Source organism: Pseudophryne corroboree, chromosome 8, assembly GCF_028390025.1.
Source record: "Pseudophryne corroboree isolate aPseCor3 chromosome 8, aPseCor3.hap2, whole genome shotgun sequence".
Classification (NCBI taxonomy): Eukaryota; Metazoa; Chordata; class Amphibia; order Anura; family Myobatrachidae; genus Pseudophryne; species Pseudophryne corroboree.
In genome coordinates this window covers 393,096,623-393,110,566 of record NC_086451.1, presented here as the reverse complement: position 1 = coordinate 393,110,566, position 13,944 = coordinate 393,096,623, and the positions used below count along the sequence as shown (strand labels likewise).

Here is a 13,944-nt window from a genome sequence, read left to right as displayed (position 1 = left end):
CTACTCAGGGCACTGCTGCAAGGGGCACAGCTACCCCGGGGCACATCTACAGGGGTCACAACTACTGGGGGCACAGCCACAAGCGGCACAGCTACTGGGGGCAAAGCTACAGGGGGCACAGCTACAAGTGGCACAGCGACTGGGGGCACAACTACAGGGGTCACAACTACTCGGGGCACTGCTACTGGGGGCACTGCTACAGGGGGCAAAGCTACTGGGGGAACAGCTAGAGGGGTCACAACTACTGGGGGCACAGCTACTGGGCCCACAACTATTAGGGACACCTGCTCCCTCCTCCCAGCCAGCAGCAACAATCTCCCCTGTCTGTGCTAACGTCTTCCCGTGTCAGCGAGTGTATAATGGGGGTCATTCCGAGTTGTTCGCTCGTTATTTTTTTTCCGCAACGGAGCGATTAGTCGCGAATGCGCATGCGCAATGTCCGCAGTGCGACTGCGCCAAGTAAATTTGCTATGCAGTTAGGAATTTTACTCACGGTTTTTTCTTCGTTCTGGTGATCGTACTGTAATTGACAGGAAGTGGGTGTTTCTGGGCAGAAACTGGACGTTTTATGGGTGTGTGCGAAAAAACGCTACCGTTTCTGGGAAAAACGCGGGAGTGGCTGAAGAAACGGAGGAGTGTCTGGGCGAACGCTGGGTGTGTTTGAGATGTCAAACCAGGAACGACAAGCACTGAACTGATCGCAGATGCCGAGTAGGTTTGAAGCTACTCAGAAACTGCTAAGAGGTGTGTAATCGCAATTTTGAGAATCTTCGTTCGAAATTTTACTATGCTAAGATTCACTCCCAGTAGGCGGCGGCTTAGCGTGTGCAAAGCTGCTAAAAGCAGCTTGCGAGCGAACAACTCGGAATGACCCCCAATATTCATTCATTTCTCTCTCTCTCTCTCTCTCTCTCTCTCTCTCCTCCTGTGGACTACTTAGTTTGTACGTATAATTTTACTTTTTACAGGTACCCCTATTGGACTCTACTGGACAAGTGGACGTGACCGGCGTGGGATGTAGGTAAGTATGTGTGAGTGTGTAAGTGTGTTTTAATAAATTTTTACTTTCACGGTGTGTGTGTGTGTTGTGTTTTTATTTGGGTATTTTTGTTGTTGTAGAACTACAGGTACCAGTGGTCCCGTTATTTCCCTGCATGCTGGTACTTGAGGTTCTCCAAGTGCCAGCAAGCGGGGGAGGCTTGCTGGGCCTTGTAGTTCCACACAAAAAAAACATATATTCTTTTTTTTACACACTTATGGCTATCAGCCCGGCACCCACCGTCCAGGGGTGCTGGAGACTGCCTCGGGCTTCACCCCTGGCCCTTGGGTGCCTGGAGGGGGGACCCCTTGATTTACTAGTTGAGGGGAAAAATGCCACGGCTGCAGGGACCTACATAAATGTGTCCCCCAGTTGTGGCATTATGTCCCTCGCTAGTGGAGCCCGGTGCTGGTTTTAAAAATATGGGGGACCCCTACATCTTTTGTCCCCCGTATTTTTGAAACCAGGACCGGTCTAAGAGCCCGGTGCTGGTTGTCTAAATACGGGGTGAGCCCCTGTCCAATTTTTTCCCAGTATTCAAACAACCAGGACCGGCTCAAAGAGCCCGAGGCCGGTTATACTTAGGAGGGGGGACCTCACGCATTTTTTTTTTACATTTTTTAACCCATTCAGACCCTTCTCCATTAAGTTAATGGAAGCCCTGGACAACAAAATTGCATTCACGTCCTCCTCCCACTCCCTTCCCAGTCCCAAACACTAATTTTTATTTTTTTTTCTATAAAAATGTACAATATATCACAAGTATGATGAGCAGGAAGGCAGCAGGCATTGGCGGCATCGGACTGAGATGCAAATTAGTGGCGGAGGGCTGGGTCAGTTGATGGTGGGCAAGTTTGTAAGCCATTGGTGGTGGCAGCAGGCATCGGCTCAGAGGCAGTAGCGGGCATTGGCTCTGCGGCGGTAGGGGTCATCGGCAGGATCCGGCGGACATTATGGCTGTAGTGCCTAACCAGCCACTGACATTACCGCACGCCACTGGTTTGTATATCATGAGGAGGCTAGGGACCATCCACCCAGAACCAAAATATATTAGTTACTGTAAACATTATGCATTGATAAACAGAAATGAAAATAACATGATCTACATCGCAACAGGAATATAATAACATAATAACCGTAATAAAGATGCACATTATGTAGCAAATCCAGACAAAGGAACAATGTGGAAAATATGAAAACTATGGAAGGTCCCACATCCGAGCATCATTACAATAGTTGGACTAGAGCTAAGCAACTGGAAGGTCGATGATGGTGTATAGTTTCCGAGCTGATATAAGCTACAGTCAACAAGATAAACATAGAGTCCAAAATCCACAGTCTAAGAATAGCATAAATGAAAAGTCAGAATGATGTGGAGTGGGACCTCTCGTTACGTGTTAGGTAATCCCCTTCAGGGCCTCATCGAGTTACCAGAGGCGGCATCGACCTCCGTCGAAGAAAGCTGAAGTCTATGAAGTAGGTCAGACCCTTCATTAAGGTAGCTTATCGACATTGGACGACCATTCACATCCACTATCAGACGAAATGGGAATCCCCATTTGTATTTGTAGCCATTGTCACAGAGAATTCTAGTGGTTTTGCGCAACTTGCTTCTCTTAAGAATGGTTGAGAGAGCTAAATCTTTGAAGCTTTGAAATTAAGAATCTTCAAACACTATGCGAGGCAATAACCTGCTGGAGTTGGATATCTGGTCTTTTACTAAAGGATAGAAATTTCAACACCACATCTCTAGGAGGGTCTCCCTCTTTGGGTTTTGGTGGCATGGCTCTGTGAGCCCGTTCAATTTGTAGAGGTTAATCCTTAAGGGCAGTAACCAGTTTCTGGAAAAGACATGTCAGATACGGTTCAAGGTCACGGGATGCGACTGACTTAGGAATATTCCGGCTTCGAAAATTACATTGTCGTTCTCTGTTTTCAAGATCTTCGGATTTACACCATAGAAATTCCACTTCTTGATACAGATAATTGACATCCTGAGAAAATTCCAGTAGACCTTTGGAGTTGGAGTCAACTTTAGATTTCAGTGTGAAGTATGGTTAGAGAGAGAAGTCAAATCGTTACGTAAATCAGCAAAAAATTGCTGGAAGTTGGTAGCAAGAGTTTTTCTCAAATCAGACATCATCGCCTCAATATCATTTTAGGTAGCAAAAGAGTCACCAGATGGCATATCTACTCCTGGGGAGGTTGCCTGGAGAAGCCAGGCGAGAGTCTGAAGGATAGAGCGACGTTGGTCGTGAAAGGTGTTGCGTAATTCCTTTTTGCCCATTCTTTTTCAACTTGTTATTGTGTTTGAGCTTGTTGAAACAGATACAGTGCGAATGGAATAAATAAGCAAAACTGTAGATGTTCCGGGTGAAGAGTGGAGAGCAGTTCAAAACATATCCATTACATGAAGTCTCCCTTTGATGGAAACTGCTTTAGGAAAGAACATCGGGCACACAGTTCTGCCCTTGTAGGCCTTTAAGCCAATCTCCACTGCAGCCGAAGAGTCAGAAGCCGAGAAAAGGGAGTCAGCTCAGATCCCCGTACCTGGAGTTCAGGATCCTCCAGGAGCTCCCTGTGACAATGTAGTCTTAAAGTAGGGTTACAGCTGCGTATACCTCCTCATATGAAGCCTGGAGATATCTGGAACAATGACTGCATAGGCCACTGGGTGGAGCTCTAGGACTAATCTATGCCTGGGAGTCCTTAGGAAGAGTAAACATTAATGATGGTATAATGGACCAGTAATAGAGTGTACGTTCGGGATCGGTATGAAATACCTACAATCAAAATCCCGATGGTCGAAATCCCGACAGCAATTGATCGACGGTCAAAATCCCGACAAGGTCAAAATCCCGACAAGGACAAAATACCAACATTTAAAATACCGACAAGGTCAAAATACAGACATGTAAAATGTCGAAAGGTCAATATACCGACACAAGTTTTCCATTGTTTTTTGGTGTGTATGTCGACATACGTCAACATGGACACCATATAAGTGTACCGCGTCTGCTCGCCATGCTTCGGGCACAGTGCCTCGCTGCGCTTGGCACACATATTCCCCTTCCAGGTCCACTGGGATGGTAAAGTATGAACAAGTCGGTTTCAATGAAAAACTCAAGAAAAACTCATGTCGACATTTCGACCTGTCAACATTTTACATGTCGGTATTTTGACCTGGTCTGTATTTTAAATGTTGGTATTTTGACCATGTCGGTATTCTGACCATCGGTCAATTGCTGTCGGTATTTTGACCATCTGTATTTTGATTGTCTGTAAATTGACTGCATCCAGTAAGTACAGCTGATAATTCCAGGAGGGAATCACCCCAATATCCTGTGGCTTACCTGAATACAGCCATTGGGCTTTAGTAAAGAGCCTGCTGCACTGTTGCAGGATCTGGGTGAGGTATTTAAGAAATATTGTGGGGGTGTGGCACCTCCTTAACAGAATTTCAATCACACTCAGGTGGTAAAGCGCCCTGTAAGATCTGCTTATCGGCGCTAGGGAGCCATCACTGCTGCTTGGGCAGGGGGAGATCTTAGCCTGGTAACACCCCACTGTGTGGAGGGACCGCTGCATCACTCTCCTCACCTCAGTCGGAATGGCTGCCTCCTGTGCACTACCATATGGGGACCTCTGGCGGGCCCCACTCCGGCAGCACAGCATGTGGAAGGGCTGAGTGGACACTCCGGAGTCCAGACACTCAGGGTAACATCTGCAGTACACTCGTGGGCATTAACGGTGTCGCCTTTTTCCTGCCACCTCCACAAGTTCGCCAAGCCATCCGGACAGAGAGGCTACATCAGGAAACAGGGTGCCCTGAACTATCCTGCTGGTGCTGGGACCAGAATGGGGGAAAGAGGAAGCTGACTGCTTACCCTCATGCAGAGGCTGTTGTGTCCGCTAAGGTCTTCTCCGGACTTGGTGAGATGTGATGTTGGGTACCGCTGGACTCTGCAGGACTCCTTCTCCCCTCCAAGATGGTCACACTGCTCCCCCACCCATGGAGCTCCGGCACTTCACTGGTGCTCCGTGATGCGCTATTGATTCCTCACGGCCAGGGGTTGAAGTGAGCCGGAACGGGGCGGAACTGCATTCCTTCAGTTCCACTTGGAGACGGAATGCAGTTCCGCCTCCTCCAGCTCACCTAACCCGATGTTAGCCCGGCGCCGCTGGAAGATGCTGGGTGTCCACTGAGATTGTGTTACCAGCAGGTGCCCGGCTCCCTCTCCACAGCGGGCAGCCGGAGGCAGGAGCTCACTACTGAGCTCCGGCTCTGTCAGTGTACGCTATGGGAGAGACGTCATGACGTCTCTCCCATAGTGCCGAGGAGCGAACGCCGGAAGGACTGCAGTAGTCGGACGCGGGAGCGGGGCATGGTGAGTATGGTGTTTTTTGTTTTTTTGTATGTGTAGCGGCGCATCTAGTGGGGGCAGGGGCGTTTTAAGAGAGGAGGAGGCCCGGGTACAGCCTCCTCCATTTGGGCCCCCTCCTCTCTGCCGGCAGCGCTGAGAGTCTGAGCACTAGAGCCCTCAGACTCTACTGCGCATGCGCAGATCTACGGGAAAATGACGCAGCAGCCATTTTCCCTGAGATTTCTCTACTGCGCATGAGCAGAACTCCGTGAAAATGACCGCTGGGCTATTTTCACGGAGTTTTAACACCGCCGTGGACGACGCAGCGGGACTCCGGAGGGGTGAGTATTCAGAAAATGGGTACAGCGTGTGCGGTGGGGGCCCCCTCTGGACTCAGGGGCCCATGTGCACCGCACACACTGCACCCATTATAGAAACGCCAGTGACTGGGGGCTTTACTACTTAAGGGCTTTACTACTGTGGGAAAACTACTGGGGGGGTTACTACTGGGGGGCTTTACTACTGTGGGCAAACTACTGTGGGCAACCTACAAGGGGGCAAGCTACTAGGGGCATTATTAATGGGGGTTAACTACTGTGGGCAAACTACTGTGGGCAACCTACAAGTGGGCAAGCTACTGGGGGCATTATTAATGGGGGCTAACTACTGGGGTCAAACTACAGGGGGGCATTACCACTGGGGGTATAACTACTGGGGCATTACTACTGGGGGCATAACTACAGGTGCATTACTACTTGGGGGGCAAACTACACGGGAACTAAACTACTGGGGGCATAACTACAGAGGTTAAACTACTGGGGCATTACTACTTGGGGGCATTACTACTGGGGGCTAAACTACAAGTGGACAAGCTACATGGGGGCAAACTACATGGGGGCTAACTACTGGGGGCATTACTAACGGAGGCTAACTACTTGGGGCATTACCAATGGGGGCTAACTACTGGGGGCAAACTACAGGAAGGCATTACTACTAGGGGCAAACTACAGGAGGGCATTACTACTGGGGGTATAATTACTTGGGGGCATTACTACAGGTTGGCTAAACTACTGGGGGCATAACTACAGAGGTTAAACTACTGGGGGCATTACTACTTGGGGGCATTACTACGGGGGCAAACTACAGGAAGGCATTACTGCTGGGGGTATAACTGCAGGGGTATTACTACTTGGGGCAAACTACAGGGAGGCTAAACTACTGGGGGCATAACTACAGGGGTTAAACTACTGGGGGCATTACTACTTGGAGGCATTACTACTTGGGGGCATTACTACTGGGGGCTAAACTACAAGGGGCGCAAGCTACAAGGGGGCAAACTACATGGGGGCTAATTACTGGCGGCATTACTAACGGGGGGCTTACTACTGGGGCATTACTAATGGGGGCTAACTATTGGGGTCATTACTAACAGTGGCTAACTTCTGGGGGCAAACTACAGGAGGGCATTATTTACTTGGGGCAAACTATAGGAGGGCATTACTACTGGGGGTTTAACTACAGGGGCATTACTACAGGTTGGCTAAACTACTAGGAGCACAACTACAGGGGTTAAACTACTCGGGGCATTATTACTGGGGGCATTACTACTTGGGAGCATTAATCCGGGGGCAAACTACAGGAGGGCATTACTACTGGGGGTATAACTACAGGGGTATTACTACTTGGGGGCAAACTAAAGGGGGGTAAACTACTGGGGGCATAACTGCAGGGGTTAAACTATTAGGGGCATTGCTACTTGGGGGCATTACTACTGGATGCTAAACTAAAAGGGGGCAAACTAAAAGGGGGCATAAATTCAGGGGCTAAACTACTGGGGGCATAACTACAGGGGCTAAACTACAAGGGGGCAAACTAGAAGGGGGCATTACAACTGGGGGCATTACTGCTGGGTGGTAAACTACAAGTGGGCAAACTACTGGGGGCATTACTAATGGGCAAACTACATGACGGCTAACCTACAGGGGCTAAACAACTGGGGGCTAAACTGCTGGGGTCATTACTACAGGAGCATTAACACTGGGGGCACAACTACTGGGGCTAAACTACATGGGGCTAAACGATGGGGGGCATTATTACAGGCAACATTACTACTGGGGCAATACTACACAGGGGCATTACCATTAAGCGCATTACTACATGGGGCACTACTATTGCGGGCATTGCATAAGGGGCACTACTACTATGGGCTCTATTTAAGGGGAACTACCACTGTGGGCACTAACGTACAGTGGACATTTCATAAGAAGCACCACCACTGTGGGCATTGTATAAGGGGCGCTACTGCTATGGGCATTATGTGTATTATGGGATGCTACTACTGTGGGCATTATTACTATTGTGTGACCATGCCCCTTTCTTTTTGAGATCACGCCCACATTTTGCAGCGCACACCTTAGCTTTATTATTAAAACTTTATTGCATGGGCGCCTTGGGGAGGGTGGGTGAGTTCCACCACCTCTCTAGGACCACTTTAAGCACTGCTCCCGACACAGATGCTCCTGCACAGCTACCAGGCTTGTCTGCCACAGTCAGAGCAGAGTCTTCGGCACCCAGGGAGGAAGCAACGTTGCCGGTCCTGAGCGCAGGCGGTGTCCCAGGTGGTTGCTGGAAAATTGAGAGCCCGGCTTGCACGAGGTGAGATGGCCACAACCTGCAGGGATGGAGAGACCCATCCCTCGGCTCCACAGCTGAGACTCACTGAAACCAGATGATAGCACTAGGCTGGTGCAGGGGTTTCTAGGGCTCAGGCTAGCTGATAGGGGCCATTAAGGCACTATAAAACTTGGATGCAGCGGGAGATCCCCTGGAGTGTGTCCGTCCCTTTCAACTGCTAGGCCACGCCCCCTACCATAGATCTTGTCTTAGTGTAAATTAACATTTTAAATTGCTGCAATTTTAGGCAGTGAAATGTCAAACTTTTAAAACACGAATCAGGTTTGGGGTAAACCGGTATGATGCATGTGCATCAACTGTAAATTTGGGTATGGTAATGCTATGATGTTACAGAAGAGACAATGATATGACATCTAATACCAGAATAATACCTTCTCCATTTTGATCAGGAAACAGTCTATATAATCCCTGGGGTTATTCCTGTCCAAAGTCTTCATATTTTTCTCCACTCTTTTCTTGATGCAGTCCAGTATAAATGTATAATTCTTCATCAGTTGCTTATGAGGTCCTGGTATGTACTTCATGAACTCCGGGTAAATGTTGTACAACTGAGAGTATAAGACACAAACTCAATTTGTATACCTGAGTGATATATCACATGACTGCACTATTTCCCACCTCCCAACTTTCAACCCTCCTCAATTAATACAACCACCATCATCTACTCACCCCCACTCCATTGTTAAGTTTTGGTTTAAACCACTGTGTTAATATTTTGAGTAATTACTCTTACACTCCTTTCATACTGTTTGTTCAATTTTAATATTTCCTTTTTGACATTATGAAAAAACGTACCAGCCCCCAAGGATTACACATAATTTTTACATTGTCCTGGACGCAATGCATAAGATTTTGGAATTCTTCATCTTTGTAATCAAACCGTTTCCCAAACAGGACAGAGCAAATGACGTTAGACACAGAGCAATGTAATTTATGTTTGGGATCTATCAGTGAACCTAAAGAGATAAGAAAAATTAAAGATATTGAGATGATAAAACCAAATTCATGGACAGACGTTTACTGTACAGTATATTTTATTAGTGTTAAAGATAGTATTTCGTGATAGTACAGTTGGCTTTCTATTTTAATTTTAGTTATTTAGTATTACGGAAGCAATATAATAAATGTAGATGGATTTTCACTGTAGCCATTTAGGGGTCTATTTACTAACATGTACTATAAGGATGAATACTGGGATCCTCCCATCCACAAAATGAACACACACCCTCCACGAGTTTGCTATATTCCATCTGAGCAGCATTGCATACTATTATGTGAGTCACACTCACTACCATTAATTTTACCTGTGGGCCTGTTGTACCACAGTCCAATACTGTCATGGTCTCTTGAAATATACTACAATATGTAGACAAAAGTGATTGGACACTGATTTTATTGATGTCAATGCTTTGTAGGTCCACCATGTGCAGTAATTACTGCAGACAGAATTGGTTGGATCCCCAAATATTCTCTAATAAGCTGGTTAGGTATTCCTTGGATAAACAACCATAAATATAAAGTTCCAACTGGTGAAAACAGACTAAATCTCTGTGTGTGTGTATACTCTGTTCAGCAGTCATGCATATATATATATATATATATATATATATATATTATCCGGTCTCTAGGTCTACCACTATCGGTCAACATGCATTAGGTCGCCGTGGTCTATAGGTCGACATGGTCACTAGGTCGATATGTGCTAGGTCGACATGGTAAGTGGTTGACATGAGTTTTTCAAAAATATTTTCATTTTTTGAACTTTTTCATACTTTACGATCTACATGGACTACGATTGGGAACAGTAACCTGTGCCGAGCGTAGCGGTAGCAGAGTGAGGCTCCTTGCCCGAAGCATGATGAGCGAAGCAAGCCATGCGAGGGGACACGGTGCACTAATTGGGGTTCCTAGTCACTTTACGAAGAAAACGACACAAAAAAAAACTTATGTCGACCTTTTTCCATGTTGACATTGTTCATGTCAACCTAATGACTGTGTTGACCTATTTCAGGTGTCGACCTCTTCACTGTTGACCAATAGTGGTCGACCTAATGACTGTCGACCTAAGTGTGGTTGACCATATGATCCACACCCATATATAATTTCAGAGCTCATTGTTATTCAGCTACAACACATTTCAATATACTGCCATACCCAGGATACAAACCCATAACCTGTTGCATTCCAGTCAAACACCCTACTCATTTAGATATTTGATCCTGTATGGAAACTATGAGATTTCTAACTATATGAAGGTACTGTACTTGTACTTTTTACTCTTGAAATGTAATAAAGGAGAGTGTGACTGAATAACAGAGAGCTCTCAAGTTAAGTTCATGAATGTTGTATAGGTATTAGTGATGGAAGGGATGGGGAAGGACACAGGGGCGATCAGGAGATGCTGGGCTTAAAAAGGGGGGGAAGCTACAAGGTAAAATGATTAAAACAGATAATTGACAAGTGCGGACAACAGCACCCCCCTACTCTGTGTGTGGTGGCACACTCCGCACCATCCTAGTTACGGCCATGACAGTTACCATCTGTGTCACACCTTACAATATGAGTTTATTAAAATGACTTCCTTTTACAGGTCTGTGTTCATGTACAGTACATTACCATTTGTGTTTCTTAGCAAATCAATGAGATACAGAGCCTCCTCCTTTATCCGCTCCTCAATGCTATGTTTTCCCATCCCGAAATTACTCAGTGTTAACAGGGTAAAGTTCCTCAGCTCCTTCCACTTCTCACCATTGCTGAACACCACATCTGCAAAACAAAATAAAACCGTGAAACGTTTATGAAGTAATTAGCTCTAAATCATAAGGGTTTACTCTTTACTCTGAAGTGACTTGTAATATGACTAGTACATACTGTCACAGCGCCCGGCCTGGCTATGGGTCCTATTCATTGTCACTTAAAAAACTTTTTTTTACCTATGTACTGTACTTAGGATGTCCAATTTTAATTAGTTACAGACCATTTCATTAACTTAGTAATGCAGGAGAGATCACTGATACTTCCTGGTAACAATTATCCCCGGATCATTTCCACAGTTCCCATACTTTTGTATGTGGATTAACAATATATTCTATTAATCAAGTTCCGAAAAAGCATTTTTTCAGAACTTGGTAGTGTACAGCCCCAAAAGGTGTTCACAAGCTGCCGTATACACAGCAGCTTGTGCAGCAGAGGGATCTTACCAGATCCCTACCCACTGTGCACTCAGCTGCACTGTATCCTAATATTTTGGCATATTTCCAGAGGGGGGCTAATTTGAGGTGCATTATCCCCACCTGAGGTGTCCCAGTGGACACTGGAATTCCCCCCAGGGAAGTGTGCAGGGGGTGCTGAGAATGTTGTCTTGGGGTTTCTGCAGGGGGCTCTCATCTATCAGACCACCATCGACCAGACAGTGTGGACATTTCAACACTGCTTTGGGAATGTTTGTAGTCTGACCCTAGACTGCAAAGTGTCTGTTGGAAATCAACTGTGCTAGAGGGACCCACAGGCCAGATGAGAGCACATCCTGTCCAACCAGCACTGTCCATTATCACCTGATGCCCTCCCATTACCTGAAGCAGTGCCCAGAGTCAACCTGCCTGGGTTTACTCTGCGGTCAGGCCCAGTTCTCATTGTCTGGCTGTTTTTCACCCTGGAACCATTGGCAAGGTTCTGGGGATCCCGGAACCAGTTTGGAACTGGGGTCAAAGGTAAAGCACCCCCTGTCAGTGGGGGAACGTCTGGAGGGTCAACAGTTGTGCAGCTTTAGCATCCCGCTACCTCAGAGCAGTGCATATGGATGAAATCAGATTTGTTGGTTAGTGAGAACTCTTAGCTTTATGGCATCAAGGTGCATGGAAGCGGGGCCAGGACAGTTAAAAGAAACAGAACCCTTTCTCCCTATACATGGCTATAGCTGCTAACTCTTCAGAGTTGTTTGGTCGTTCTGCATCAGAGGAGGAATGAGGGGGCAATTTTATAGGTGGTAGCAGTGCAAGAAGACATAGAGGGGCTTGTTCATAAGCTTGTAGCCTGGGCTACCAGATTTACCACCACCTGGGTTTTGGGATGCCACCTGCTGCACTTCTAGTTCTAATATGGTCCAGTATCCAGTTGGTTCCACTTTGGTCCAGTATCTCCAGTTCAGTCCCAGTCCAGTCAAAGTCTAGTTCCAGTCTGGTCCAGTATCTCCAGTTCAGTCCCAATCCAGTCCAAGTCCAGTTTCCAGCCTGGTCCAGTAACTCAAGTTCAGTTCTAGTCTAGTCCAGCATCTCCAGTCCAGTCACAGTCTGGTCCAAGTCTGTTACTTATTTATGTAAACAACATGTTCAGTTCAAGTATTTTTCTGAGCATAACAAACACAAAGTCAATAGGTGCCCCCCTCATAGGGACCCCTTGACAAGGATTGTCTACCTGCCTACACCACCATCATGAGGGATTTTTGGAGGATACCCACAAAAATGAAGTATCCCCAGAATATAAGAAGGGGTCCCACCATGTTCTTTTGCATAAAATCTATGGGATGTCTAAAATATGAAATGTACCAAGATCCAGAAGACCTAAACTTGGTAGTACAAAGGCTACATACTGTATTGCAATATATTTTGAGAGAGGTATTTGAAGTATTATGAATCTTAATTTTCAGTAGTGACAGACCTACTTTTCAGCAGTTACATACCTACATTTATAATAAACAATGCAAGATAATTTAAATAATGAGAAAGAAGCAGGGATAGAACTCCACATTACTGTATGTGCTACTGGGACAAGTGCTTACCATCTCCCTTGGTAAAGTCACTGAATGAAGGATAATAAGCTCTGCCACTGAATTCTTCTGCTTTGTCAATCAGAGTCTCTTTTATTGCTTTATATCCACACAGCACAACACAAGGACGATTCCCTTGATATATAGTAAATATGTCTCCATAGGTTTTATGCAACTAGGAGGAGTACAAAAACAAATAGTTAAATGCAAAGTGATGTTGATACTTTCAAATGTTTGCACTTATTTCACCCACAATTCCTAAAGTGAGGACTGAAATGTTGTTTTGTTTTATAAGATAGTGCTATTTTTATAGCAAGGGACATATAAGTATGTGGCAAAGGTAGTATGCTTGGAATTCACATTAAAATATAGGTTGGACCCACTTTGCATTTCCTCTCATGGAAAAGGATGATTCACACCACTTAATGAAGGAACTGTCCTATCGTTTGTTAGTGATTGCTGCCCAATAGGAAGAGGATTACAGAAATTGTTCCAAAAATGTTCATACACAATATATTATTAAGGCGTAGGCCCTAGCAATTGAAGAATCTTAGTTGTGTCTTTAGCTTGAATTTATTTGTAAATTTCCAAACCATAACCTTGAAAGGCTAGTCATCATATCAGATATGGCTGGTTAGGATGGAGCACATATAAATTCATCAACCTGGACTGAAAAGGTACCTTAAAGACTGATACTAAGGCCTTGACTTTTCACATTCCTCCCTACCACATGCCGATATTATGTGTTAATTATATATTTGCTTGGAGATCCCACAAGAGTCAATACCTGGGTGTCTTGCTACTATGAGAATTATCCTACATTCCTTTTGGCTATAAAAGCTGATTTGTGGTTATTTAAAGAAAACTCCTAGTTGGTTTGTAAAGTTGCTATACGAAGATCATCCTCCCATGTCTCATATCTATTTCAAATGTGGCTGATTAATGTTCCTGTTTCAGTGTTGGCTCAAATACGTCTGTCTTCTAAGCAGCTTTCTACCCCTACATTTGATTTGAAATCTCCTCCTGAGGACGACTCATGGTCCACCATAGCACTCTTGTGTCTCCGAAGGTTCTGCAAGGTT

The 13,944-nt window shown here is 45.7% G+C and overlaps 1 protein-coding gene across 4 annotated transcripts in view; it reads right to left on the bottom strand.

Moving 5' to 3' along the window:
• LOC134949248 (cytochrome P450 2F2-like) overlaps positions 1–13,944 on the bottom strand; it is a 107,567-nt gene that overhangs the window by 34,976 nt on the left and 58,647 nt on the right. For all 4 annotated transcript variants that reach the window (XM_063937730.1, XM_063937727.1, XM_063937728.1 and 1 more), the window contains 4 exons: positions 12,875–13,037; positions 10,714–10,863; positions 8,893–9,053; positions 8,469–8,645 (listed from right to left, as the gene is read on the bottom strand). In XM_063937730.1, coding sequence (XP_063793800.1) covers positions 8,469–8,645; positions 8,893–9,053; positions 10,714–10,863; positions 12,875–13,037 — 651 coding nt within the window. The remainder of the gene's footprint in view (positions 1–8,468; positions 8,646–8,892; positions 9,054–10,713; positions 10,864–12,874; positions 13,038–13,944) is intronic.